Source organism: Nilaparvata lugens, chromosome 14, assembly GCF_014356525.2.
Source record: "Nilaparvata lugens isolate BPH chromosome 14, ASM1435652v1, whole genome shotgun sequence".
Classification (NCBI taxonomy): domain Eukaryota; kingdom Metazoa; phylum Arthropoda; class Insecta; order Hemiptera; family Delphacidae; genus Nilaparvata; species Nilaparvata lugens.
In genome coordinates, this window is record NC_052517.1 from 20,632,117 (window position 1) to 20,659,855 (window position 27,739).

Sequence of the window (27,739 nt, forward strand, 5' to 3'; positions counted from 1 at the left end):
GTTATTTGAACAAAAACCAGATTATATTGGTAGGAAATTTTATAACAAGCTACCTCAAATCTTGAAAAGTAATGATGATTTGAAGATTTTCAAAAAACAAATGAAAAAATATTTAGTTGATAGAGCTTTTTAGTTTTTATAGTGTACAAGAATTCCTTTCAAACCTAAACTAGGTTGAACTACTTAGTGTTAGAATTATTATGTAATAACATGACTTGTCTTATACTCCATGACTGGAGTCTTTAGGACGTAATCTAAAAAAAAAAAAAAAAATTGATGGCTTAAATTGTATATTTAGGCAGTGGGACCTTCCCGCAAAGGACTCGCCACCAACAAAAGCCATACGAATTTACTTTTTTTATCAGGTTATGTATGAAATAGTACATCTGAAAATTGTTGCAGCCTCAAATTTTATAAATAATTTCTTGATGCAGGAAAAAAATCAACACCCTTCTAATTAAATAATAAACGAATTTATTCAATAAATATTATCAGGTTAATTATGAAACAGTACATCTGAAAATTGTTCTCAAATAAGAAGATTATCTTCTAACACATAAACATCGGTATTAGAAACAATAATTGAAAAAATAATGATTTCTAGTACCATAAAAACAAAGAAAACTTCAGTTCATAGATTATTAAGATGCGTATTAGGATGGTGGGAGGAGGGTCTATACGTATGTTGACAGATCTAGGGCCGTTTGCACATGCGCACATGCCAGTTCAAACTAAATTTCATCTTAAACTGGATTAAATCTATATCAAGTATAATTTGTTATAATGTGATTTATTTTGAGTTTAAGCCAACAGCTGATTGAATTCAGTCTAAGCTATCACTGTGCAAACGGCCCTTTAATTACCATTTTTTTTTTTACAAAATACAGTGAAATATATTTCCATTTTTTGACAAAATGATAACCCTCCACAAATTTCAGAGTTATCTCTTTGCACCACCCTCCTAATCCTCGGTGTATTCAAACGGTTCGGGCGGTTCCGGTTCCCGGTCATCTTCGGGTTTCGGTCCAAAGGCAGCCACCGGCTCCACCAGCTCCTCCTCCTCCTCCTCATCCTGCTCCATGGCGGCCGCCGCCCCTCCTCGCCTCCTCATCATCACTATGCCCCCTCCTCCCACCTCCTTCAGTGGCACGTAGCGACCGTTCGGCTCTAGCAGTGAAATTACCTGTCAAAAACACACAACAAAGACAAACTTATTAAACTGAACATTGTTATAAATTAGATATACTAGCGGGTAATCCGGGCTCCACAAGGGTCTAGTTAAAAACTTGACTTTACTGAAATCTTCAAGGGCCGGTTTCCGAGCTTGTGATTTACCTAAGTTTTAGACTTTAGGCCCGCCGCAAAAGTAGACCCACGTTAAGGCTGTGCAAAGGCTAAAAATAAACTTTTTACTCGTGATAGTTTTTAAAGTTTTTTGATTTGTATATCATCAAGCTATCAAAATGAAAAAGTTTTCTCGGGAAAACATTTTTTTCTGATAATTACTTTTTGAGATATGAACGACTGAAGTTTGAATTTTTGGGACAGAACATTTCGAATTCGGTAAGAGATAAATCCATGAGATTTAGAGGATGGATTCTTCATGGTATTGTTGATCTAGTAAAACAAAAATTTTCTGAAAATATAAATTTTTGGAAAAAGTTATTCAATTTACCAAAAATAACTCAACTAAAAGTTATTTCTGGTTATTTTTAGTAAATCGAATAGCTATCTTGAAAATTGATATTTTTAGGAAATTCTTGTTTTACTAGATCAACAATACCATGAAGAATTCATCCTCTAAATCTCATGGATTTATCTCTTACCGAATTTGAAATGTTCTGTCCCAAAAATTCAAACTTCAGTCGTTCATATCTCAAAAAGTAATGTTTTCCTAAGATACAAATCGAAAAACTTAGAAAAATATCACGAGTAGAAAGTTTGTTATTAGCCTTTGCACAGCCTTAATCCACGAAAAGCAACCCATGCCGTGGGATTTATTGTAAACCATTGCTAGGCTTCTCTAGACATCTGTGTAATAAATGCAATGAATAATCCACTTGTCAGCTGATTGATTCTATAGCAATGGTTTACAATACATCCCACGGCGTAGGAATCGGCCCTAATTAAGACGGCCAATATTATATCCTCAACTTGAAAACTGCACTTTTAAATCTACCACAGACCAAACATTCAAGACATCACTGCACTTATACTCTGAATTAGTGTTGAGACTAGGACAAAATATCTGCAATGCGAAATTTCAATCTCTTGATGCAAGCCCATATTTATTTAATTCGACAACACAGTCGTTGCAGAGTTGTCAATTTGAATACATCCAGTCATGTTGGCTTGCATGAGAATAGAGAAAGTTTGCACAATTTGGCAACACTGATACTTTACTTTACACAATCGTCATATGAAACTGCATTAAGGGAACAATGCTCCCGCAGAATATGACACGTCAATGTGTAATCTAAAAATATCTATTACTAATATCCTTCATCTATCAACACAACAGTCAAAAGAACACAACAGATTTCAAAAATTCGACTGAGTCATTGTCATTATTGAAGAACCGTTCCATCTATCTATATATATAAAAGCGAAATGGCACTCACTCACTGACTGACTCACTCACTCACACGCAGAACTAAAAATCTACCGGACCAAAAACGTTCAAATTTGGTAGGTATGTTCAGTTGGCCCTTTAGAGGCGCACTAAGAAATCTTTTGGCAATATTTTAACTAAAATCTCATTCTTGGACGACCCAGTCGGGGGTCCAGGGGGCGGAGCCCCCTGCTAGACGGATATTGCGAGCGAAGCGAGTGTGGAGAGTGGAGAGAGTTTCAAACAGTGTAGAATTTGACAACATATTTATGTTTTATTCAACAACAGATTTCACATAACATACATTGAGCAAAAATTAACCATCAAAGAAGTTTGCTAATCTATAAGGACACAATTCAATACGAAATTCCCCGAGTGTTTTTTGAACTCCTTCAAGCCCTCAATTCCTCTTATGCGAGATGAAGTGAATTGAATATTTTCATTCCCATATAGAACGGTCCACACTCCAGCAGATCAAGTCTATGAGGTGGGTAAACAAAACCTCAACTGACACTTGGGCGACTCAGGTGGAGAAGAGACTGGACTCTAGTGGAGAGCATGTCTATTCAAATGGTGACACTCAGACCAGTCGATTCTAGTCTCCGCGACGTCACCATTTGGAAACACATGCTCTCCACTAGAGTCTAGTCTCTTCTCGACTGAGTCGCCTAAGTGTCAGTTGAGCCTAAATCTTGTATTATACTTTACCCAAGTCTCAAATTATTTTATGCAGAGTATAATTCAACGTTTTCACTTCAAATTACCACCAAACTTTCATAAATACTTGGAAAATGACAGGTCATTCTACATAAATTCCATCAAAACTCCCAAACTCACCTTCAACTGCTGCTTCATCACGCGCGCCGGATTCGACAACACCTCAAAATTGGGCTCTGGCTTCGACTTCTCCTCCTTCTTCCCCTTCTTCTCCTTTTCCTCTTTCTCCTCCTTCTTAGTTTCCTTCTCGTCGGCACCCTTCTTCTCCTTTTCGGCCGTCACCTCCTCCTTCGACTCGTCCACCTCCATCTTCTCCTCTTTACCGGAAGTAGCCGCCACACCGGAACCGGAAGTAGCTGCCGAACCGGAAGTAGTAGTAGCTGAACCGGAAGTAGTGGCAGAATCAGCTGCCGCTTGTTTGCTGCTGCTGCTTCCACCTCCACCGCGCCTGCGCTGTCTGGCGGCGATACTGAGCACTGCAGTTGTCACCTTTTCTCGCTCCTCCTGTTTCTTCTCCTCGAGCGGTGGAGGGTAGGCATAGGTGGATGGACGCGCTGCACTGCGGAATTCCACCTTTGGCATCTTCAGTTGTGCGTTCAGACCTGCAAACACAGAAAAAAAGGGATTAAAATACACCTTCAAGAGTCAAACAAGAGTCATCTTATGCCAGTGGTTTTTCACTTAGGCTCAACTCACACACGCGACTCAGGTGGAGAAGAGACTCAACTCTAGTGGCGAGCATGTGTTTCCAAATGGTGACGTCGCAGAGACTAGAATCGACTGGTCTGAGTGTCACCATTTGGAAACACATGCTCTCCACTAGAGTTGAGTCTCTTCTCCACCTGAGTCGGCTAAGTGAGAGTTGGGCCTTATTGTGAATTATTAATTTTTGTAAACATATGTAGACTGTTGCTCGGTTGCAAAAAATCCGGTTAAATTTTAACCATGATTAACTTCACGAGAACCAATCAGAGGCGTTTTTGAAAAGATGGCTTCTCTGATTGGTTCTCGTGGAATCAATCATGGTTACAATTTAACCTGTTGTTGTGCAACCAGCATTTGAAGATTTCAGCGTTTTTGAAAAGACAGCTTCACCGTTAGGATTGAATGAAAATGTACTCACCGATTACTATTTATTATTACTGTTTTGTTGGGAGTGTAAGGGTGTAAGAACGGCACAGTATGAGAGACTACCAGCGTCACATAGCTTCACCAAAAACAACTACTAGGACTATCGGCTTCAGTTAACACTCACATTTGCAACATAACGGTCCTTCTCCATGGCATATCACCATATAAATGATACAGTATCAACACAATATCATCTCAACTTGATACACAACACCATAATTTGATACAAAGCTTACAAACTTTGAATGAATTCTTCAAAGCATGACATATCTTCTTATGCTATCTTTTCTCTATGGTTGACAGCATTACCTGACATTATAGCTCTCGGCAAGCAGTGATACAGTATCACCACAATATGATACAGTACCAACACAATATGATACACAGTATCATCTCAACTTAATACACATAATTTGATACAAAACTTCACTTAGGCGACTCAGGTGGAGAAGAGACTGGAGAGCATGTGTTTTGAAATGGTGACGTCGCGGAGACTAGAATCCACTGGTCTGAGTGTCACCATTCGAAAACAACATGCTCTCCAGTCTCTTCTCCACCTGAGTCGCCTAAGTGTCAGTTGAGCCTTACACCACAATATGATACAGTATCATGTCAACTTGATACACAACCCCATAATTTGATACGCAACACTCACCAATGAGACAGGTGGGCGTGAAGGCGAGTGCCAGGCAGTGCGAGAGCGGGAACCAATACCAGTACTGGGTGAAGACGAGGGTGCCGACCACCGCCAACATGTCCGTGTGGCCTGTCCTAGATTGCAGCGTCAGCGTCACGTTGCGACCGCCCGCGTCAATTATGCCCTGCGCCAAAATGGCGCCAAACTTTGCCATCACGTCCTCGTGTTTGTCAACTATCACCTGCACAAAATAGAAACAAATCGAATCAATCTATTGCACACCAAAAGCAAGTTGAATAAACGACAACCAAAGTGAAATTCATCTATAATTTGAGACTAGTTAGGAGGAGAACATATCAAAAGCCCTCATTCTCAACTCATGTACTAAGTGGTTATGTCTGTCTGTCTGTAGTTTTCTGCTCGTAAGCAAGTCCTTCTATATGGCAGCAGCCCTCCACTCTCTTCTATTCTCTGCCAGTCGCTTCGTTGCATAGTAGCTCATCCCCTCCTTCATGTCCTCCAACATTTTGTATCTTCTTCTCCCTCTTCCTCTCCTTCCCTGAATGGTCCCCTCCTCGGCATCCACCAACAGGCATTGCCGTCTCATCCAATGTCCCAGCCATCTCCTCTTTCTTCCCTTTATCACATCAAGCAGACTCCTGCCCTCCCCAACCCTCCTCAACACCTCCTCGTTTGTAACTTTATCCCTCCAACTGATTCCCTCCATCCTTCTCCATATCCACATGTGGTTATACATTAAAATAAATATAACTAGTAGTTCTGTGAACAGTAGACCTCACGCAGTATTCTCATCCACAAGTACCTGATTGAAACTATAGACCTTATGGAAATACAACAATAGACTGGCTTCTCCACACATCTGTGTAATCACTTGTCAGCTGATCTATGATGAATAATATTCTATAGTCTGATTTTTACTGTAATATTAGCGTACGAAGGAGGCTCCTTTTTCCTTTCATATTATCCTTGAAATGCAAAATTTCCAAAATCCTTGTATATACGTCGACGCGCAATTAATCAATTATTAATTCTACATTGTTAAAAGACGCAAAGAGAGAAAGAGATAGTGCTATCCGCTCTGTTGAATGCTAGGCAAGGATAGCCATACCATTGCTAATGAAACACTGTCATTATAACGTGAACCTCACTATATATCGACTGTCTAACGCTGGTCACACTAGTGGATTAGTCAAGACAAGACTAGTGACGTTTAGTCACAATACTATGACGCAACTCATACTGATTATAGTCATTGCAATTAGACATGTCTTCATAAGCAACTATGTGAAGTATTGTGACTAAACGTGTCTGATCATGTCTTGTCTTGACTAATCGGTGTGTGGCCAGCCTTGTTATTATTTCAAATAATTTATTGTCACAGGTAACACTCAACAGTATAACGTGGACCTCACTATAGAACAAGAACAACCACAACATGATACAGTATCAACACAATATGATACAGTATCATCACAACTTGATACACAACACTATGATTTGATACATTCGCTATATGCTTTGTCGAATCATAGACAAGGATAGCAACACCAATATTAATCAAATACTTCCATTATAACGTGGACTTCACTATAGAACAAGAACAACTACAACATACAGTATCAACACAATATGATACAGTATCATCTCAACTTGATACACAACACTATGATCTGATACATTCGCTATCTGCTTTGTCGAATCATAGACAAGGATAGCAACACCAATATTAATCAAATACTGTCATTATAACGTGGACCTCACTATAAAACAAGAACAACCACAACATGATACAGTATCAACACAATATGATACAGTATCATCTCAACTTGATACACAACACTATGATTTGATACATTCGCTATCTGCTTTGTGGAATGGCAGATAAGGATATCAACATCAATGTTAATCAGGTGCTGCCATTATAACGTGGACATCACTATGGGAAAATACTACAAGAAATAAATTGCTTATTCTAGAGACTGACCTTGGAGTAGAGTGTGCGGAAGTCCTTGACCTTGGGACAGGTCTGCTCGGTTTGCTGTATGAGTATCATGGCCGACGCTATGAGAGCGCCTTGCCTCACGAAATTCACCGGGTCATTTGTCATGGGGTCCAGCAGGGCGATGGCCTCCTTCAACCCAGTCCCCGCGCAAGCTATGCCCAGCGCCATTGCTGCTCCGTACCTAAACAAGAAAAATCGACAATCAAATTAGTATTAGTAGTCTATTATTTCATCCACTGACCACCTGTAAAAGGGGTATAAGGATATGTCAATTTGTCATTAATCAAACAGTAACATGTTTTCTATCTTCTCAAACCTCCCTATAGATAAATTAAATAAAAAATTCTGAAATTAAATAAATTCCAGTTTTTTAGTATGAAATACATTAGTTTATACGCAGGTTTTCACACTGGCAATAGTTGCTAAACGAAATAAAACACATTGTGTTGTATGGAGGTTATCATATAGACAATAGTTGCTCAATTAAATGAAAAACATTGTATTGAATGAAGGTTTTCACACCGGTGATAGTTGCTCAATGAGATAAAACACATTGTGTTGTATGGGGGTTGTCACATAGACAATAGTTGCTCAATGAAATGAAAAACATTGTATTGAATGGAGGTTTTCACACCGGCGATGTCATGTTTTTGAAGGGACGGATTCAAGGATCCAAAGGTTCAAAGAATCTCACATGTCAACCAAAGCTTATTGTGTGACACCGGCGATAGTTGCTTAACGAAATCAAATATATTATGTTCAATGAGTGTGGTCACATCGGCGATAAAAATCATATTGAAATCATACAAATTGTGTTTCATGGAGGTTTTCACATCAGCGATAGTTTCGAAACAAAATCAAACATATTGTGTTGAATGAGAGTGGTCAAATCAACGATAGTTGCTCAAGAAAATCAAACATATTGTGTAATATGTTGCAAATTTCACATTGTTGCTTATGACGCAACTCACACTGATTAGTCATTGTAATTAGACATGTCTTCATAAGCAACTATGTGAAGTATTGTGACTAAACGTGTCTTGAATTGATTGACTAACTGGTGTGCGCCTAGCCTAAGAGTGTAAGAAGGGCACAGTATGAGAGACTACCAGCGTCACATAGCTTCACCAAAAACAACTACTAGGACTATCGGCTTCAGTTAACACTCACATTTGCAACATAGACACCCTATACACTGTCTATTATTAGTGTGTTGTTGGGAGTGTAAGAGTGTAAGAAGGGCACAGTATGAGAGACTACCAGCGTCACATAGCTTCACCAAAAACAACTACTAGGACTATCGGCTTCAGTTAACACTCACATTTGCAACATAGACACCCTATACACTGTCTATTATTAGTGTGTTGTTGGGAGTGTAAGAGTGTAAGAAGGGCACAGTATGAGAGACTACCAGCGTCACATAGCTTCACCAAATACAACTACTAGGACTATCGGCTTCAGTTAACACTCACATTTGCAACATAACCGGTCCAACACCATGGCATATCGCCAAAACTGATTCAGTATCAGCACAATATGATATATAGTATCATCTCAATTCCATGCACAACACCATAATTTGATACAAAACTTGCAAATTGTGTTTCATGGAGGTTTTCACATCAGCGATAGTTTCGAAACAAAATCAAACATATTGTGTTGAATGAGAGTGGTCAAATCAACGATAGTTGCTCAAGAAAATCAAACATATTGTGAAATATGTTGCAAATTTCTTCTCTGATTACTGTCGACAACAAGATTCTATTATTAGTGTGTTGTTGGGAGTTCAAGGCTAGGGGCACACCAGTTAGTCAATTCAGACACGTTTAGTCACAATACTTCACATTGATGCTTATGACGCAACTCACACTGATTAGTCATTGCAACTAGACATGTCTTCATGAGCAACTATGTGAAGTATTGTGACTAAACGTGTCTTGAATTGATTGACTAACTGGTGTGCGCCTAGCCTGAGAGTGTAAGAAGGGCACAGTATGAGAGACTACTAGCGTCAAATAGCTTCACCAAAAACATCTACTAGGACTATCGGCTTCAGTTAACACTCACATTTGCAGCATAACGGTCCTTTACCATGGCATATCACCACAAATGATACAGTATCAACACAATATGATACACAATATCATCTCAACTTGATACACAACACCATAATTTGATACAAAACTTGCAAACTTTGAATGAATTCTACAAAGCATGGCATATCTTCTAATGCTATGTGTTGTGTATGGTTGGCTGCGTTACCTGACATGTGGATTATAGCTCTCGGCGAGCAGTGAGACGACACTAGGACACTGCTCCGGGGTTCGGAAGAGCAGGAAACCCAGCCCCGTGACGGCCGCCCGACGGACATCGTCGTTCACATCAGACACTGCCACGTGCAGCAGACGTCTGATCGCCTGGTTTGAACCTGAAACCAACGCCAAACCACCGTTTAAACGAGTCAACCAACATCTAAACCACGGTCCATCTACTTATTCTTCTAAACAAGAAAACCAAAATTTAAACAAAACCACGGTTATTCATTCATTTATTTGTCTAAACCTTAGACCAGTTATAGAATAGACACGCTGGGAAGTCTAGCCTCTGAAGCCAACATCTACTGCCATATCGCCCCATCGTGATGTCAGCATCGGATAGAAACTTTTCTGCAGAGTTTGTTAACATTGTTTTCTATGGAGGTTATCACATAGACAATAGTTGCTCAATTAAATGAAAAACATTGTATTGAATGAAGGTTTTCACACCGGTGATAGTTGCTCAATGAGATAAAACACATTGTGTTGTATGGGGGTTGTCACATAGACAATAGTTGCTCAATGAAATGAAAAACATTGTATTGAATGGAGGTTTTCACACCAGCGATGTCATGTTTTTGAAGGGACGGATTCAAGGATCCAAAGGTTCAAAGAACCTCACACGTCAACCAAAGCTTATTGTGTGACACCGGCGATAGTTACTTAACGAAATCAAACATAAATTATGTTCAATGAGTGTGGTCACATCGGCGATAAAAATCATATTGAAATCATACAAATTGTGTTTCATGGAGGTTTTCACATCAGCGATAGTTTCGAAACAAAATCAAACATATTGTGTTGAATGAGAGTGGTCAAATCAACGATAGTTGCTCAAGAAAATCAAACATATTGTGAAATATGTTGCAAATTTCTTCTCTGATTACTGTCGACAACAAGATTTCTATTATTAGTGTGTTGTTGGGAGTTCAAGGCTAGGGGCACACCAGTTAGTCAATTCAAGACACGTTTAGTCACAATACTTCACATTGATGCTTATGACGCAACTCACACTGATTAGTCATTGCAACTAGACATGTCTTCATGAGCAACTATGTGAAGTATTGTGACTAAACGTGTCTTGAATTGATTGACTAACTGGTGTGCGCCTAGCCTGAGAGTGTAAGAAGGGCACAGTATGAGAGACTACTAGCGTCAAATAGCTTCACCAAAAACAACTACTAGGACTATCGGCTTCAGTTAACACTCACATTTGCAACATAACGGTCCTTTACCATGGCATATCACCATAAATGATACAGTATCAACACAATATGATACACAGTATCATCTCAACTTGATACACAACACCATAATTTGATACAAAACTTGCAAACTTTGAATGAATTCTACAAAGCATGGCATATCTTCTAATGCTATGTGTTGTGTATGATTGGCTGCGTTACCTGACATGTGGATTATAGCTCTCGGCGAGCAGTGAGACGACACTAGGACACTGCTCCGGGGTTCGGAAGAGCAGGAAACCCAGCCCCGTGACGGCCGCCCGACGAACGTCGTCGTTCACATCTGACACTGCCACGTGCAGCAGACGTCTGATCGCCTGGTTTGAACCTGAAACCAACGCCAAACCACCGTTTAAACGAGTCAACCAACATCTAAACCACGGTCCATCTACTTATTCGTCTAAACAAGAAAACAAAAATTTAAACAAAACCACGGTTTATTCATTTATTTATTTGTCTAAACCTTAGACCAGTTATAGAATAGACACGCTGGGAAGTCTAGCCTCTGAAGCCAACATCTACTGCCATATCACCATATCGTGACGTCAGCATCGGATAGAATACTTTTCTGCAGAGTTTGTTTACATTGTTTTCTATCCAATGCTGACGTCACGATATATAGTGATATGGCAATAGATGTTGGCTTCATCGACTTTCAGTATGAATATACAATGGGCCGTGTCTACTCTATAACTGGTCTAAGGTCTAAACAGGTGAATCAAAATTTAAACAAAACCATGGTTTATTCATCTATCTATTTGTCGAAACAAGTGAACGAAAATTTAAACAAAACCACGGTTCACATTGGAACAAATCCTGAAAGTTCAGTGGATATTGACACAGTTATACCATAGAGAAACGATAGCATAAGTAGATATCCCAAGGTATAGGGCGTTTATGTCGCAACTTTTACTGTTATCCCAAGCCGATAGTTCACGTAGTTCTTTCCTATGCAGCTGTATGACGCTGGTAGTCTCTCAAATTGTGCCGTTCATACACTATCACCCAACAAAACAGTAAAAATTGACAATAATCGACAGTAATCGGCTTGCGATAACAGTAAAAGTTGCGACATTAATTCCCTATACCATGGGATATATACTTACACTATTGTTTCTCTATGGTTATACTAAAAGGAAATTCCCTCCAAACTACAGTGAGATTTACGTTATAAAGTCAGTGGAAATGATAGGACTACAGAGTTGCCGATTCTCTATTACCACCGCCTTCTATAGTATAGTCCGGGTCCTGTCGCTTTGCCTATTGGCGGAGGGCCACTAGACTACAATACTACCCGTTCAAAAAACATCCAACATTTTTAAAAATGTATTTTACCATAAGCAACAGATACCCTTTTGTTTCTACTCAAAACCAACGTGTTGCATCCGAAAATATACACAAGGAGCTATTTAGAGTTGCGTCATTTCAGCACAACACAGCCTATCAGCTGACATTCGTTCAACATGCTCTTTCCATTGTTGGTGGTGATACGTTGCAACTCTCTCATTCATGAAGAATCTCTGTACCTAGCGCCGCAGTGCAGGATGGTTTCTCACAGCTTGGCGTTGTTGTCATTTGAGATGGGTGTCTGGCTTGGAAGTGTTTCGGCCGCATTGCAGGATGACTGTTAACGGTTGCCGGAAGATCAACAGCTGGGTTTTTTTTCGTGATAGAGAAATTCTGATTGCAGATTCGTTCTCAGCGACCCCAAGTTTAGCCTGAAGGCTCAGAATGTCAACAATGTTTTTAAATAATTAAAAATCATCATGAAAAGTCATTAATATGGTAGTAAACCACGTTTCTGGAAACTTTTTACTGGTGACTGGAGTTATTATTGATTATAGGTAGAACAAAAATCAAAATAATCGTGAGAAAGAAAACTGCTGATGAACGCGAATAAGACCGCCACTCCATTGTTCTATTGTCTCGGCTGCTTGGCTGAGCCTGGCTGGAGGGATCAAATAACCGACTGGATTGATCTCTCGTCTGTCCGCTAGGCGGAACTACGCCGACCATTGCTGGGTGGAAGAGCTTACTGCGGCCGCTCGCATTCCCACCAACGCTGCTATTATTCGCTGTCTCAGCGCCTAGTCCGAGTCAGACAAGCATCCAGCCTGCACTGCGGAGCTAGGTTAAGTGTAGGGAGCTTCCTCCATCTAGGGATCTATTAGGGTCTCTGAAGCCTCATGTTTTTGCAAAGCCGTGAATATTACCCCGTGAACCATACCTTGCCGATATGCCATTTCAAAGTCACGGTGGCAAAGCTACAGAATGCACAGATTGCGAAGTGTTCTAACTTGGTACATAAATTGTTACAAATATAGACCACAGATTCATGAGTGTTCTCACTTGGTACATAAATAGCCACAACTTTAGACCACAGATTGACGAGTGTGCCTACTCACCGGTGCCACAGTAGGCCATAGTGATGGTGTTCTCACTTGGTTCATGAATTGCTACAAGTATAGACCACAGATTCAAGAGTGTTCTCAACCTTGTTATAAATTGCTACAAGTATAGACCACAGATTCATGAGTGTTCTCAACCTTGGTATAAATTGCTACAACTATAGACCACAGATTCATGAGTGTTCTCACTTGGTACATAAATTGCTGCAACTATAGACCACAGATTCATGAGTGTTCTCACTTGGTACATGAATAGGCACAACTTTAGACCACATATTCATGAGTGTTCTCACTTGGTACATGAATAGGCACAACTTTAGACCACAGATTGACGAGTGTGCCTACTCACCGGTGCCACAGTAGGCCATAGTGATGGTGTTCTCACTTGGTACATAAATTGCTACAAGTATAGACCACAGATTCATCAGTGTTCTCACTTGGTACATAAATTTCTACAACTATAGACCACAGATTAATGAGTGTTCTCACTTGGTACATAAATAGCCACAACTTTAGACCACAGATTGACGAGTTTGCGTACTCACCGGTATCACAGTAGGCCATAGTGATGGTGTTCTCACTTGGTACATGAATTGCTACAAGTATAGACCACAGATTCATCAGTGTTCTCACATGGTACATAAATTTCTACAACTATAGACCACAGATTAATGAGTGTTCTCACTTGGTACATAAATAGCCACAACTTTAGACCACAGATTGACGAGTGTGCGTACTCACCGGTATCACAGTAGGCCATAGTGATGGTGTTCTCACTTGGTACATGAATTGCTACAAGTATAGACCACAGATTCATCAGTGTTCTCACATCGTACATAAATTTCTACAACTATAGACCACAGATTAATGAGTGTTCTCACTTGGTACATAAATTGCCACAACTTTAGACCACAGATTGACGAGTGTGCCTACTTACCGGTGCCACAGTAGGCCATAGTGATGGTGTACATGCCACTACGTCTGAGGATGGGATCCTTGTCCTGACAGAGCGAGTGAATGAGGGCGTCCGCCTCCTCCAGTCTGCCGTACATGTTGAGAGCTATCCCCACAGCCAGGCCGCGCAGGATCTTCTCGTGCTGCGTCTCCTGCGCATAAGCCACCATATCCTCGATCGCCTGTGACGATTTCGAGCCCAGCATCACCATGCCCATTGCTATGCCTGCAAATCAAACAAATTCATACATTGCCAAATTCATATAAATGATTCACAAAACATGGAAAACAAAATTCAGTTTCATACATTAGAAATTTACTAACAAAATACAAAAGCTTTTATTGAAACTAAATAATAATAAAATATATAATATTGGCGTTGCCATCAAAACAAAGTTTGTGCGCTAGCAATTAGCATTCAGTAAGCACTCCAATTTGAGAAAACAACTAGAAAAAAAGTAACTGTAGAAACAAAAAATTTAGCAAACACTTCAAACAAAAATTAGCATACACTTTCAAAAAAGAAAAAGAAAAACATGGTAGTGCAGTAGTTCATAGTATAAACATAATACGTAAACAAAATATAATTTGTTAAACAAATATTCATTTTGATATAATTATCAAGAATTTGAAATTAATGCAGGATAACATGATATAAATTGGGTTCAGTTTGAGAGACAACTTTCAATAGTAAAGGGAGAAATAATTAATTTGAATCAGTGCAGGATAACATTATATAAATTGAATTCAGTTTGATAGACAACTTTCAGATAGTAAAGGGGGAAATAATTGAATAAAACATGATAATAAAGAATTGATGGATTAGTCATCGAACATGGATAAGTCACCTATAATATAATGGAGGGAATAACTGGCTTATACACGTAGGGGATAGGAAATTCACGTTTATCGATACGGAAGACAAGTTTGTATCAAAATTAATATGATATTGAGTTGTTTCTAACCTGTTTGTTGGGGGATTTGATACGGAAGTGGATTGTTTGTTTCAAGTTTGTTGGGGGATTTGATACGGAAGTGAGTTGTTTGTATCAAATTTATAAATAGAGGGAAGAACTGACTTGTACACGTAGGGGATAGGAAATTCACGAATGACGCATCATCACGTCTCAACTACTCAACTCATTAACTTCACATTTTGCATATAAATTCTTAATTTACCGAGGATGATTATTGGCCTATTTTATATTCTTCAAGATTCCAGTAGGTAAAGTTTTAATTAGACCTTTACAATAAACTGTTCTTTGACAAACACAAACTTGAATTTTACAAGGAGGAGGTGGAGAAGGAGAAGAAGAATTGAAAGTAAAAGTTGAATTGTTCAATTACCTGCAGCCTCCCCGGTCACAGCATCGTCCTGATACAGATTGAACTTGAGCTGTTCGTAGACATCCTGACGGTTGGTTCCCATGGCAGCCAATCCAAGTCCGAGACAGCCGCCGTGTCGCACCATCTCGTTCTGCGCGTCCTTCAGCTGACTTAGCAGATATTCGGTGATGACCGCGCCGTGGTTGGCGTGAATCAAACCCAACGCATACAATCCCCCGCCCTCCGAGAAACCTGAACTCGGTCCCGCCTGAAAATCAAAATCAAATTAGTGTCAAAAATCTAATTAAAAAATAAAAAATAACATTAGCTCCCTATTTTTCAATACTTGGAAATACTGTTTAGATAGGTACAATTAGACCTTTACAATAAACTGTTCTTTGACAAACACAAACTTGAATTTTACAAGTAGGAGGTGGAGAAGAAGAAGGAGATAGAGTAAATGTTTATTATTTGTTCAATTACCTGCAGCCTCCCCGGTCACAGCATCGTCCTGATACAGATTGAACTTGAGCTGTTCGTAGACATCCTGACGGTTGGTTCCCATGGCAGCCAATCCAAGTCCGAGACAGCCGCCGTGTCGCACCATCTCGTTCTGCGCGTCCTTCAGCTGACTCAGCAGATATTCGGTGATGACCGCGCCGTGGTTGGCGTGAATCAAACCCAACGCATACAATCCCCCGCCCTCCGAGAAACCTGAACTCGGTCCCGCCTGAAAATCAAAATAAAATTAGTGTCAAAAATCTAATTAAAAAATAAAAAATAACATTAGCTCCCTATTTTTCAATACTTGGAAATACTGTTTAGATAGTTACCATTATTACAGAGGAAAGACAGCATAATAAAATATGCCATGACAATAACTTTATACTTCTCTCCTTAGTCATGACCAGATATCTGGATGGGGGCGCGACAGTCAAGGCCTGCGACCGTAGAGGACTAAAAATCAGTCCTCTACGGTCGCAGGTCTCAACTGTCGGGACTGTACAAAAATCAAAGAGTCCTCTACTGTCGCCTGACACAGGCGACATTTGAGGACTCTTTTTCAGGAGTCCTATACGGTCGCTGGCCTCAAATGTCGCACGTCTCGACTGTCGGTGGCCTCGTTTGACATCGACCCATCTGGATTGACTGAAAGTGGACCTGACTTGGTCCTCGTCGTAGGGTTGTCATATAAACTATGTCAATAATATACACTTATTTACATTTGTTTGTAAACTTGGTCAAACATATACTTGAATATAAAACATTTAAAAATAGTTAACTTTCAAATTACGTTTGTAAACTAAGGCTCAGCTCACACTTACGCGACTCAGGTGGAGAAGAGACTTGACTCTAGTGGAGAGCATGTGTTTCCAAATGGTGACACTCAGACCAGTCGATTCTAGTCTCCGCGACGTCACCATTTGGAAACACATGCTCTCCACTAGAGTACAGTCTCTTCTCCACCTGAGTCGCCCAAGTGTGAGTTGAGCCTTATGCCCGGTTGCAGAGTTAAAACCAGGCAGTTAACTCATTTACGAAGCCATAAATACACTTTCCGTTGCACAGATGTCAAAGTAAACTGTAGCTCCCATATAACTAAAAACGCCCAATTAAGACACATGATTACGTAGCAGTAGCACAATCGTCAGTAAGAGCTTATTTATGCCTCCAATAGCTAAAAACAGTCCTGCTGATAAATCTCGCCAAATCCAAGAGTCGCCATATGGTTTATCAATTTTATGTGAGGTCTTTTAGGTCTGTTGACAGTGATGTCGATTGAAACTTTCTCCGATGCCAAGACATTGGTTGGATAGAAGCATGTACGGAAAAAGGTGAATAGAGCTGCAGTGTGATGCTAATCTATATATATATATATAAAAGCGAAATGGCACTCAGTCACTGACTGACTGACTGACTCACTCACTCACTCGCAGAACTAAAAATCTACCGGACCAAAAACGTTCAAATTTGGTAGGTATGTTCAGTTGGCCCTTTAGAGGCGCACTAAGAAATCTTTTGGCAATATTTCAACTCTAAGGGTTGTTTTTAAGGGTTTAAAGTTCGTCTTTTAGCATGTATATTCTTCTTCTCCCAATCTCTTAATTAGGCCTATAATTGAAATTTCCATATCATATGTTACTATAGAACTATAATCTAGATAGAGTACCTCTTGGAAACAGTTGTTAACTGGCAACTAAATTAATAATTTTGTCAGGTTGGCATTAAGTTGAGTTGACTTTGTTAGGTTGGCACCAAGTTGAAGATTTAAATGCATTTATCGCGGAAAAATTGATTGGGCACTGCTACTTCAAGCCTGGGAATATTATATTTCTAGCCGTCAGGCTCGCTTCGCTCGCCATATCCGTTTAGCCAGACGTTTAGTCTGGACCCCCGACTGGATTGTCCAAACATTTATGATAAAAATGCTCAAATGAAAAATGCAGGCGAGCGAAGCGAGCCTGCTGATCTCATTCTTGGACGATCCAGTCGGGGGTCCAGGGGGCGGAGCCCCCTGGCTAGACGGATATGGCGAGCGAAGCGAGCCTGACTGCTAGTTCAAGATATAGCTAAATGGGCTTCGGCAAACGACTGTGCAACCACCAACCATTTATGTCAGTGATTTAAAACTATAATAATCGATAATTCTTTGAACTATTTCTGACGAAACTACAGTCCCATTTTCTTTCAAGAGTGAGTTAGGTTTATAGTGTAGTCATAAATAGTTCATAAAATAATAATTTTGGTTAAAAAAACAAAATATTTTCACTAACCTCTTTGGGCAAATAGCTCTGCATCAGCGCCAAGGCCTCTTGTTCATGACCTCTGTGTATGACTCCCAGCGAAGCCGTTGCAGTCAGTTTGGCCCAGTTGGTAGCCCTGGCGAGCCACTCCAAATTTTCCCTCAGAAACTGGTCGCTGGTAGTGCCACTGTGCATGAAGGCGTTGGCTATAACCGTTGCTGTATGACAAATCGACACCCGGATAGCATCCTTGGTGTTTTTTAAGATCAACATATCTGTGTGGTTGCTACGTATCAAAAACTGCAGATGTAGATCAATGGAAACCTCCCCACTAAGGATTCTGCTGAGGTTCTGGACACGGGTCTGTAGCAGTTTCTCCTCCTCGGTTAAACTGTTGACGTCTCTCGGTGGCGGCGCCTCGATAACCGGTTCCTCCACAGGAACCGGAGCGGCTACTGTGACTGCGGACGAAGTACTCGCTCCATCAGAGGTGGGCAATTTTGGAACGATCGGTGTAGTGGTGAGAAGCGGATTGGCAGCACACAAATTCTGCAAAACTCGGCCCAGAAACTGTTGGGTGGCCGACTCGTACATATCGAACGCTATCTGGTAGGCCATCAGTGTGCTATCCTCAGACTCCGCGATCAGCTTTTCTAAAACGTTTGCTACAGTTACAGGGTCGTCTAGGAAAATCAAACACTGACACATGTTGACGTAATCGGGGACAGCTAGGTTACGGTATAACTGCACCAAATGGCGTAGCACAACGGTACGGAAACCTCGGCAATCTAGAGTCGCCATAGCTACGTTGAACGCGTAACACAACATACCAAAAACATCATCTGATTCCCTGATGGATTTTTCAAAAATATCCATTCTACGAGTCTCCAAAGCCAACCCTAACGCCTGTTTGTACTGGCCGTCATCCAAACATCGTTGGAACATTCGGTCTACAATCGCTTTCAACCTCGGATCGATTTCTTGGGGGTCTTTTTCGTTCTCGTAGTTCCTGATACGCAGCTCCGTGTAGTGATCTATGCATTTTGCGATAATTGTATCGACGTACTCACTGTGTGAGTTGACGTTAAATAGATTACCAGCGCCTAGGGCGTATTGGAGGGAATCACTGAACGATCCCAAGTGGTAGTACACTTTACTGGCTACCAAAGCTGCTAAATCATGCTGTTGGAAGCTTTTGTCTTCATGTAGGATCTCGATCTTCTGTATGGCCTCTGATATTTCGGGCCAGAATTCGTCTACAATCAAATCCAACTTTTTCAGAGCGAATATTTTCAATTCTGGCATAGGCTCTTCCAGCAGAGATATAATTCCTGCAGCCGATGTAATATTCATGATTAAGTTGAGAATTGGGAACACACACAAACAAAGCAAGTTAGGTTGTACCTACCAGACGAATTTCAGAGTCCTTTACGCACAAAACCAAACCAAAATAAATTCTAGATGAAGCACTGATGTCTGTAAACACAATTTAGAGGCCTAGGCGACAGTTTTTAACTCAGAAATTTGTTGTAAATCACTATGTAAATAAGAGAGTGTTGATCGGCATCTCCATGAAAATTGTGACTGGTCATCTAGCAGAATATGCAACCTGACAGAGCTAAATTTTATAACCTCAAAACTGAAATTAACTGACTGTAGTTGAAATAAAACTGTATTGATTTTTTTTGTTAACAAATGTAAAATTATGACAAATAAATTTTCAAAACAATTATTTATTTGTATTCAAATTAGTAACTACATGTTAACCTCAACAATAACTGGGAATTTGCTATCGCATCATTGAATATTTTTGTCAGCAAATTTAAATTTCCCAACAAATAATCGTTTCAAATATTGATTGATACGCATTAAATTTTTAACTCTGAATTTATTCCGACAGTAACTGAAAAATTCCATGCTATTTTGAGAAGTTATTCTTAACGCATTTTTCTACACAACTCACTTTCAAAAATCGATTCTATGTCATGAAATTTGATCAAGGTATAATGTAGTTGAATTCATACCTATTCAGTGCATCTATAGTGTGGTCTACGTTATAACGGCAGAAATTGATTAACATTGGTGATGCTACACTCTTGTCTATCATTCAACAAAGCAGATAGTATTATCCCTTTCTAGCCTCACACTGTTGCCAAATCGTTTGTTGACCATGGAGAAAGATAATAAACTACCAGAATATTTAATCTTAATTATAACAACTTTTAAACAACCTATTGTTATAGGTTGTTCAATTAAAATATTTTTTAGAGGATTGAAATTTACTTTCTAATTAGTTGTGAAGAGGTTATCTCATTAGTTATCCATACTAAGTATAGGACAAGGCTTCTACTAATAGCAGTACTCGACCGTTACTATAAATAAAATAGCCTACTGCTTCTCCTCGTAGTTTTAGTTTAACAGATGATATTAATAATGGTGTAACATCCAAAACTTGTATCTCGATTTTCAACAAAACCGTGGTTGGATATAACATAGTCTTTTAATTCAGGATAAAAATTTAATTCTTGTTTGAAGCAAAAAGTAGAATCAAAAATTTTATTGGCCATAAAACATTACAAAATGTAAGCAATAGGCTTCGTCAATAATATGTAAAATATCACAAGGTAGACTACCTATATCAAACGATCAAATTTACACATACACATTAAAATATTCCAGGTACTCATATACAGAATAGAAAGCTTCAGACTTGAGCCATTTATCAACAGCAATACAAAACGTTTTCAATTGTAACTGCTTAAAATTATCTGGTAGAAGATTAAACAAGCGCATTTGAAGATACTTATAACTTTTCAGAGTTTTAGTCAATCTAACTGTAGATCGTTTTATCATCCTCATGTCTAGTGTAATGTGAATGTACAAAGATATTTTAATTAAAATTGGACAGATTTTTCTTAACATAGATTAAATTATAATACTGTAGATATACAAACAAGGCAAGGTCATAATTTCATGTTCAACAAAAAATCCTCTACAACATTCACTGTACTTCATACCAAATATTACTCTAAGTGCTTTCTTTTGCCATATAAACGCTTTTTTTGAAGAAGATGAGTTGCCCCACAGTTTTACTCCATAAATCAAGTGTGAATGGAAGAGGCCAAAGTATAACATTTTAATTACATCTAGGTTTACACAATATTTCAGTCTTCTTAAGAGAAATGTTAGAAAAGTACTCTGTATAACAAGTTTTAAAGAGTCTATAAATCTAATGGAATTATAGAAGACGGAGGAAATAAATAATTTAACAGTAGAAATTATTTTTGAAAAATTTATTGTGACAATAACGCACAGCACACAAGTGATGAATCGTATAAATATAATATTATGTATAGAACAAACGTAAAAAAATAAAACAAACGTAAAAACTATTTCAAAACATTAAACAAAATAGTATTATAAGAATGTAGTAAATAAAGCAAATTAAAGAATAACGTTATGAAGTAAAAATATTATGAATTACCGATATACTTATGAAGTAGGTAACACAATAAATATTATGAGATTTACGAAATGAAGACAAACTGATTGGAGAATGAGCAAAGGAAATAAATTTGGAAATAAGATTAAACTAGAGAAACAAATCAATAAAAACAATATTTTGTCCATTTAAAAAAAATGAAAGTCGTATAAATGTAAGCTTGGAATATAGATAGTAACAAATACAATAATTTTAGGATAACAGTATGATAATATATTATTTCTTAGGCTAGGCACACACCAGTTAGTCAAGACAAGACATGATCAGACACGTTTAGTCACAATACTTCATATAGTTGCTTGTGACGCAACTCACACTGACTAGTTATTTCAATTAGACATGTCTTCATAGGCAACTATGTGAAGTATTGTGTCTGATCATGTCTTGTCTTGTCTTGACTAACCGGTGTACGCCCAGCCTAACAGAAGTAGGATCAAATTTATGAATAATATTGTTTCAATGTAGAAACAAAAATGAAAATAGATAATAGCTATACCGAAACAAATATTTATAAGAAGTTACCGTATCTGATTGTATTATATGAATCATTATAATGTTATGATTCAAAATTGTAATAATTTTATCATAAGGTGGATGATAATTAATTATAAATTAGATAGATATTTGCTCTTAAATATACAGCAGTTTATTATGCATTTCAAGGTGGGAGATCTTTCAGTTCAATATGAACAAATTCATTTTCTCGGTAGGTTGTTTTCATTTAGACTCTGTAAATACAGGATTAACAAACGTTATTTAACTAAGTATTTGTAAAATTGAAAAATACTGAATTTGATTTAAAAAAATAGAATTTGATCATATTTTGAGCACAGATTACCAACATTTAATCCATTAAGTACTATCAATTCCCAATTCATTCTTTCTTAATTTTTTGTTCTTGGTTTTTCACTCATTATTACATGGAATGTGGTATACGGTATCATAAAGTTGTAATATAACTCTCTTCTACTCTATTCAGTCTAAATTCTGAAATTCGTAGATCTCTCCTTCACAAGTCTGATACAAATCTTTCTTATCAAGTCTGATAGAATTCTGAAATTTATAGATCTTTCCTTCACAAGTCTGATACAAATCTTTCTTATCAAGTCTGATAGAATTCTGTATTTCGTAGATCTTTCCTTCACAAGTCTGATACAAATCTTTCTTATCAAGTCTGATAGAATTCTGAAATTCGTAGATCTTCCTTCACAAGTCTGATACAAATCTTTCTTATCAAGTCTGATAGAATTCTGTATTTCGTAGATCTTTCCTTCACAAGTCTGATACAAATCTTTCTTATCAAGTCTGATAGAATTCTGAAATTCGTAGATCTTCCTTCACAAGTTATAACAAAATAAATATAAGCTATGATATAAAAATATGAACACGAAAAACTAGACTATAAAAATGTAAAACAAATAAACTTGAAAGAAAAAGTAAAACATATTTTGTAATACTAAAAAAATTGTATGGGTCCTTCCCATGATTAGAATTATTTCCAATATTGTAAGAAACTTTTCATTCAATATTGGCATAGCCACCTCTAATACAAGGCCCCGGCCTTCGATATTTCAACATCGCAGTGTAGGCCTAGAATATAATACATGATTGGTGAAAAATATTTTTCGCCACACTGCACAGAAAGCAGCTGTTTTCCAGTCCCTACGTAGATCTGAAAGACCTTGTTTGCAGACGACGTCAGAAAAGGTTTCTTTTCCGGTCTAGGCCAGAAAGTTGTCTCTTTCCAGCCGCTTATGGCTGGAAACAACGCGCTAATTATTAAGTAGATATTATAACCAAGGACAACATTTTTATTCAATTTGACAATAAATTAAGGTTTTTATCAATAATAAAATTACACAGAAAAACATTTGATGCATTTCAGGCAATTTTACCCATAATTACCCACTTTTCATATTCAATGGTAACTGTAGGAAAAATTTAATGTGAAATACGTGCGCAAATTTCCTCTGCTGCACTCAAGAAACCATTCCGCCCTCGCCTACGGCTCGGGCGTAAACGTTTCTTTCGGTGCAGCAAACTGTCACTTTGCGCACTAGTTGCACAAATAACTATTAAAAAATACCAGCTGTTCTTTTTCACCAATCATGTATTAGATTGTAGGCCTACACTGCGACGTTGCAATATCGAAGGCCGGGGCCTTGTATTAGAGTTGGCTATGATATTGGAGATTACTAATGTCATAGAGAAACAATAGCATAAGTAGATATCCCATGGTATAGGGCGTTTATGTCGCAACTTTTACTGTTATCCCAAGCCGATAGTTCACATAGTTCTTTCCTATACAGCTGTGTGACGCTGGTAGTCTCTCATACTGTGCCCTTCATACACTCTTACACTCTCCCAACAACACACTAATAATAGACAGTGTATAGGGTGTCTATGTTGCAAATGTGAGTGTTAACTGAAGCCGATAGTCCTAGTAGTTGTTTTTGGTGAAGCTATGTGACGCTGGTAGTCTCTCATACTGTGCCCTTCATACACTCTCACCCCAACAAAACAGTAAAAATTGACAATAATCGACAGTAATCGGCTTGAGATAACAGTAAAAGTTGCGATATAAATTCCCCATACCATGGGATATCTACTTACGCTAATGTTTCTCTATGCTAATGTAGTCTTCATATGAAAAATTCACTTGAAACTGTCAGTCAAATATAAAACCGTCAAACTGCCTCATATAAATAACATCAATAGTAACATCTATTTTAAAACTTGACATAATGAAATCTTGGAGAATTGAAAATAGGCCTATAACCATGCTCGGTTAGTTAAGAATCTATAAGCAAAATGTGAAGTTAAGTAGAGTTGAGAAGAGTTAATGTGAAGTTGAGTAGTTGAGACGTGATGATGCGTCATTCGTGAATTTCCTATCCCCTACGTGTATAAGCCAGTTCTTTCCTTTATTATAGTATATATAAGAAGATCAAGGCTTCCTATTTCACCAATGTTCACAGTTTCAAGTGAATATCACCAGATCACTATTACTATATCCATCCCGACATAATATATAAAGGTGCGTACAGATTTACGCGCCGCGAACATGAGCAATTCACTTTTAATCAGCTGTGCTGAATAGTTAGTTGTGTTTTTTCTGGCTCTAAATTTTGTAAAATTATTCAAAAAATTTCCAATTAATGGTGATTTGAGTGTGATATTTTTGTTTTTTATTATGTTTTCAACCGTCAAAATTCAAAAATCTTAGTTTTCGTTGTTTTTGAGTGGAAATGGACTAAATTTTAGTAAAGTGAAATCATAACCCTATTTTGGACTTTTAAAATGTTATCTAAATTTGGGAGAGAAATAGTACAAGGAGTATCCTTAGTTTTTCTCTCCTAATCAGTGTTTCTTTGTAAAAAATATAGATAACTAAATAAATAAATTGATGCCAAGCTTTTTATATTTGTATCCTACCGTTTCTGTAAAAATACAGATATAGTCAGCTGATTAAAAGTGAATTGCTCATGTTCGCGGCGCGTATATCTGTACGCACCTTAACATAACGTAATTCTCAGTTATCTGAAGTTAAAGATGTGAAATAGATTGAATAAAATGACAAATTATTAAAAAATAAAATAAAAACACTTTTACACAAACTACAAGTTGTGATAATTACGTATCTCTTATTACAAAAATATGATCTTCTCTTCAGTATATCAATTATATTTATCTTAGATCACAGTATTAATTTATAGTTGTTAGTAATCCATCTACGATTTGAAATATTACGAGATTACAACAGAAATTTAATAGATTCACAAGAACTACTTATAAACTTTGAAAGTTTATTTTTTAGGAAAATAGTTAATTTTTTGTGTAGTTGAGAAGATGATATTGTGGTAATTATTCATATTAAATAAAAATACTAAGAAATTGTCAAAAACCACAGATTTGTACTTAGAAAGACCGGTTTTGTTTGCTACACCATTGTTCCCCAATCTCTGATAAACCGTTTATCAGAGAGTAAACCGTTCATCTCAGAGAGAGATACTCAGTTTATCAGAGATTGACAATGGTGTGTAGCAACCGAAACCGGTCTTTCTAAGTATCAATAAATCTGTGGTTTTTGACAATTTATTAGTATTTTTATTTAAAATAGTTCATTCAACCACAAAACTATCAAAAATAGAATTAGAAACTGTAAGATATTGTCTGGAGAATTCAAATAGCATCATCTTTCTCTCGCTTCTTCTTCTTCTTCTTCATCATCCTCCTAACTCGCTTCTCCTTCTTATCACCTTCCTCTACTACTTCTTCTTTAGCTGGTTATGACGAATAGCATATTACTATTCACTATTATAGGATATCTTCTTCTTCTTCTACTTCTACTTTCATAAAATAGAATATATTTCTTATCACTCTTCTCTTTATATTTTGAGAATAATTAAATAACTGTACTTGAAAATAAGTACATGACAAACTTAAACTACTGATAATCTTCACAAAATACAGACTAGATATAAAAGCACACACACGAAAGTATTGAAGAAACCAGAAGATTGAAAAATACTTCTATAAAAAAGACGATTTAGTGGATAAACTCTAATTTAACTAACCATTTAGTAGATAACCTCCAGTTTAAACGAGGATTCAGCAGATAGTTCCAGTTAAACCGGACGATTTAGTAGAAATACTCCAGTTTGACAGACAGTTTAGTAGAAAACCATTAGTTCAACCAACGTTTCGGATAAACCCCGGTTTAACCGAGGAATCCGCAGTAGTCCCCGTTAAACACGACAATTTAGTAGAGAGACTCCAGTTTAATATACAGTTTAGTAGATAACCATTAGTTCAACCAACGTTTCTGTAGATAGTCCCCGTTAAACCGGACGATTTAGTAGAAAGACTCCAGTTTAACAGACAGTTAAGTACATAACCATTAGTTCAACCAACGATTCAACAGATAAACCCTGGTTTAACCGAGGAATCCGCAGATAGTCCCCGTTAAACACGACGATTTAGTAGAGAGACTCCAGTTTAATATACAGTTTAGTAGATAACCATTAGTTCAACCAACGTTTCTGTAGATAGTCCCCGTTAAACCGGACGATTTAGTAGAAAGACTCCAGTTTAACAGACAGTTAAGTACATAACCATTAGTTCAACCAACGATTCAACAGATAAACCTGGTTTAACCGAGGAATCCGCAGATAGTCCCCGTTAAACACGACGATTTAGTAGAGAGACTCCAGTTTAATATACAGTTTAGTAGATAACCATTAGTTCAACCAACGTTTCTGTAGATAGTCCCCGTTAAACCGGACGATTTAGTAGAAAGACTCCAGTTTAACAGACAGTTAAGTACATAACCATTAGTTCAACCAACGATTCAACAGATAAACCCTGGTTTAACCGAGGAATCCGCAGATAGTCCCCGTTAAACACGACGATTTAGTAGAGAGACTCCAGTTTAACAGACAGTTTGGTAGATAATCATTAGTTCAACCAACGTTTCAGCAGATAAACCCCGGTTTAATCGAGGAATCCACAGATAGTCCCCGTTAAACACGACAATTTAGTAGAGAGACTCCAGTTTAATATACAGTTTAGTAGATAACCATTAGTTCAACCAACGTTTCAGCAGATAAACCCCGGTTTAACCAACGATTCAGCTGATATTCCCCGTTAAACCGGACGATTTAGTAGATAAAGTTCAACAGTTTAGTAGATAACCTCTGGTTTAACCGACGATTCAACATATAAACCCCGGTTTAACCGACGATTTAGTGGATAAACCCAGGTTTAACCGACGATTTAGTGGATAATCCCAGTTTGTGAGCTCGGCGACTGTCCGTTCATCTCAGGATGGAATCCAATGGCCGACTTTATCGCATTGTTGAGTGTGGAAATCTCCTCATCAGTCAGCTGGGATTTGGTCGAGTAGACGTTCAGCTTAACAGGCGGCAACGACCTGAAATTTAACGATAAAAATTTAGATAAAACAGATGATAACACAATAATTTAAAATGAAGGATCTAAATTTAAAAATCTACATTGTGAAAATACTTTAGGACTGGAAATGTTGTGAAGTGAACAACTACAAGACTTAACCTATTTGGGACTATGTGTAACCTTATCTAAATTTGGGAGAGGAATAGCACAAGGT

The 27,739-nt window shown here is 37.9% G+C and overlaps 2 protein-coding genes across 5 annotated transcripts in view; both read right to left on the reverse strand.

The window, feature by feature from the left end:
- Nucleotides 1–454: 454 nt before the first annotated feature.
- LOC111052555 (26S proteasome non-ATPase regulatory subunit 1) lies at nucleotides 455–19,896 on the reverse strand. Of its 2 annotated transcripts, none has more exons than XM_039441044.1 (8): nucleotides 18,141–19,896; nucleotides 15,850–16,096; nucleotides 14,024–14,266; nucleotides 10,841–11,006; nucleotides 7,102–7,300; nucleotides 5,115–5,337; nucleotides 3,449–3,930; nucleotides 455–1,183 (listed from the first exon to the last, which is right to left on the reverse strand). In XM_039441044.1, the coding sequence occupies exons 1-8, from the start codon at nucleotides 19,461–19,463 to the stop codon at nucleotides 962–964; spliced, it is 3,105 nt and encodes a 1,034-aa protein (XP_039296978.1). In that variant the 5' UTR covers nucleotides 19,464–19,896; the 3' UTR covers nucleotides 455–961. The 2 variants fall into 2 exon arrangements, with proteins under 2 accessions (XP_039296978.1, XP_039296979.1); XM_039441045.1 differs by lacking the exon at nucleotides 10,841–11,006 and adding an exon at nucleotides 9,382–9,547 and having other exon boundaries at nucleotides 458–1,183.
- Nucleotides 19,897–26,764: 6,868 nt separating this feature from the next.
- LOC111052554 (deoxynucleoside triphosphate triphosphohydrolase SAMHD1) overlaps nucleotides 26,765–27,739 on the reverse strand; it is a 34,227-nt gene continuing 33,252 nt past the window's right edge. For all 3 annotated transcript variants that reach the window (XM_039441047.1, XM_039441046.1, XM_022339274.2), the window contains exon 10: nucleotides 26,765–27,544. In XM_039441047.1, the coding sequence (XP_039296981.1) occupies nucleotides 27,388–27,544 (157 nt within the window). In that variant the 3' untranslated portion in view covers nucleotides 26,765–27,387. The remainder of the gene's footprint in view (nucleotides 27,545–27,739) is intronic.

What these genes read in the sequence shown, in the direction of transcription:
- LOC111052555 (XM_039441044.1), bottom strand. Translation starts at nt 19,463, where the DNA reads ATGAATATTACATCGGCTGCAGGAATTATATCTCTGCTGGAAGAGCCT. An exon ending in AGCTATAATCCACATGTCAG is followed by an intron (nt 7,301 to 10,840) that starts GTAACGCAGCCA and finishes TTTCTTGTTTAG; the next exon opens with GTACGGAGCAGCAATGGCGC. An exon ending in TCCGCACACTCTACTCCAAG is followed by an intron (nt 5,338 to 7,101) that starts GTCAGTCTCTAG and finishes TATTTTGTGCAG; the next exon opens with GTGATAGTTGACAAACACGA.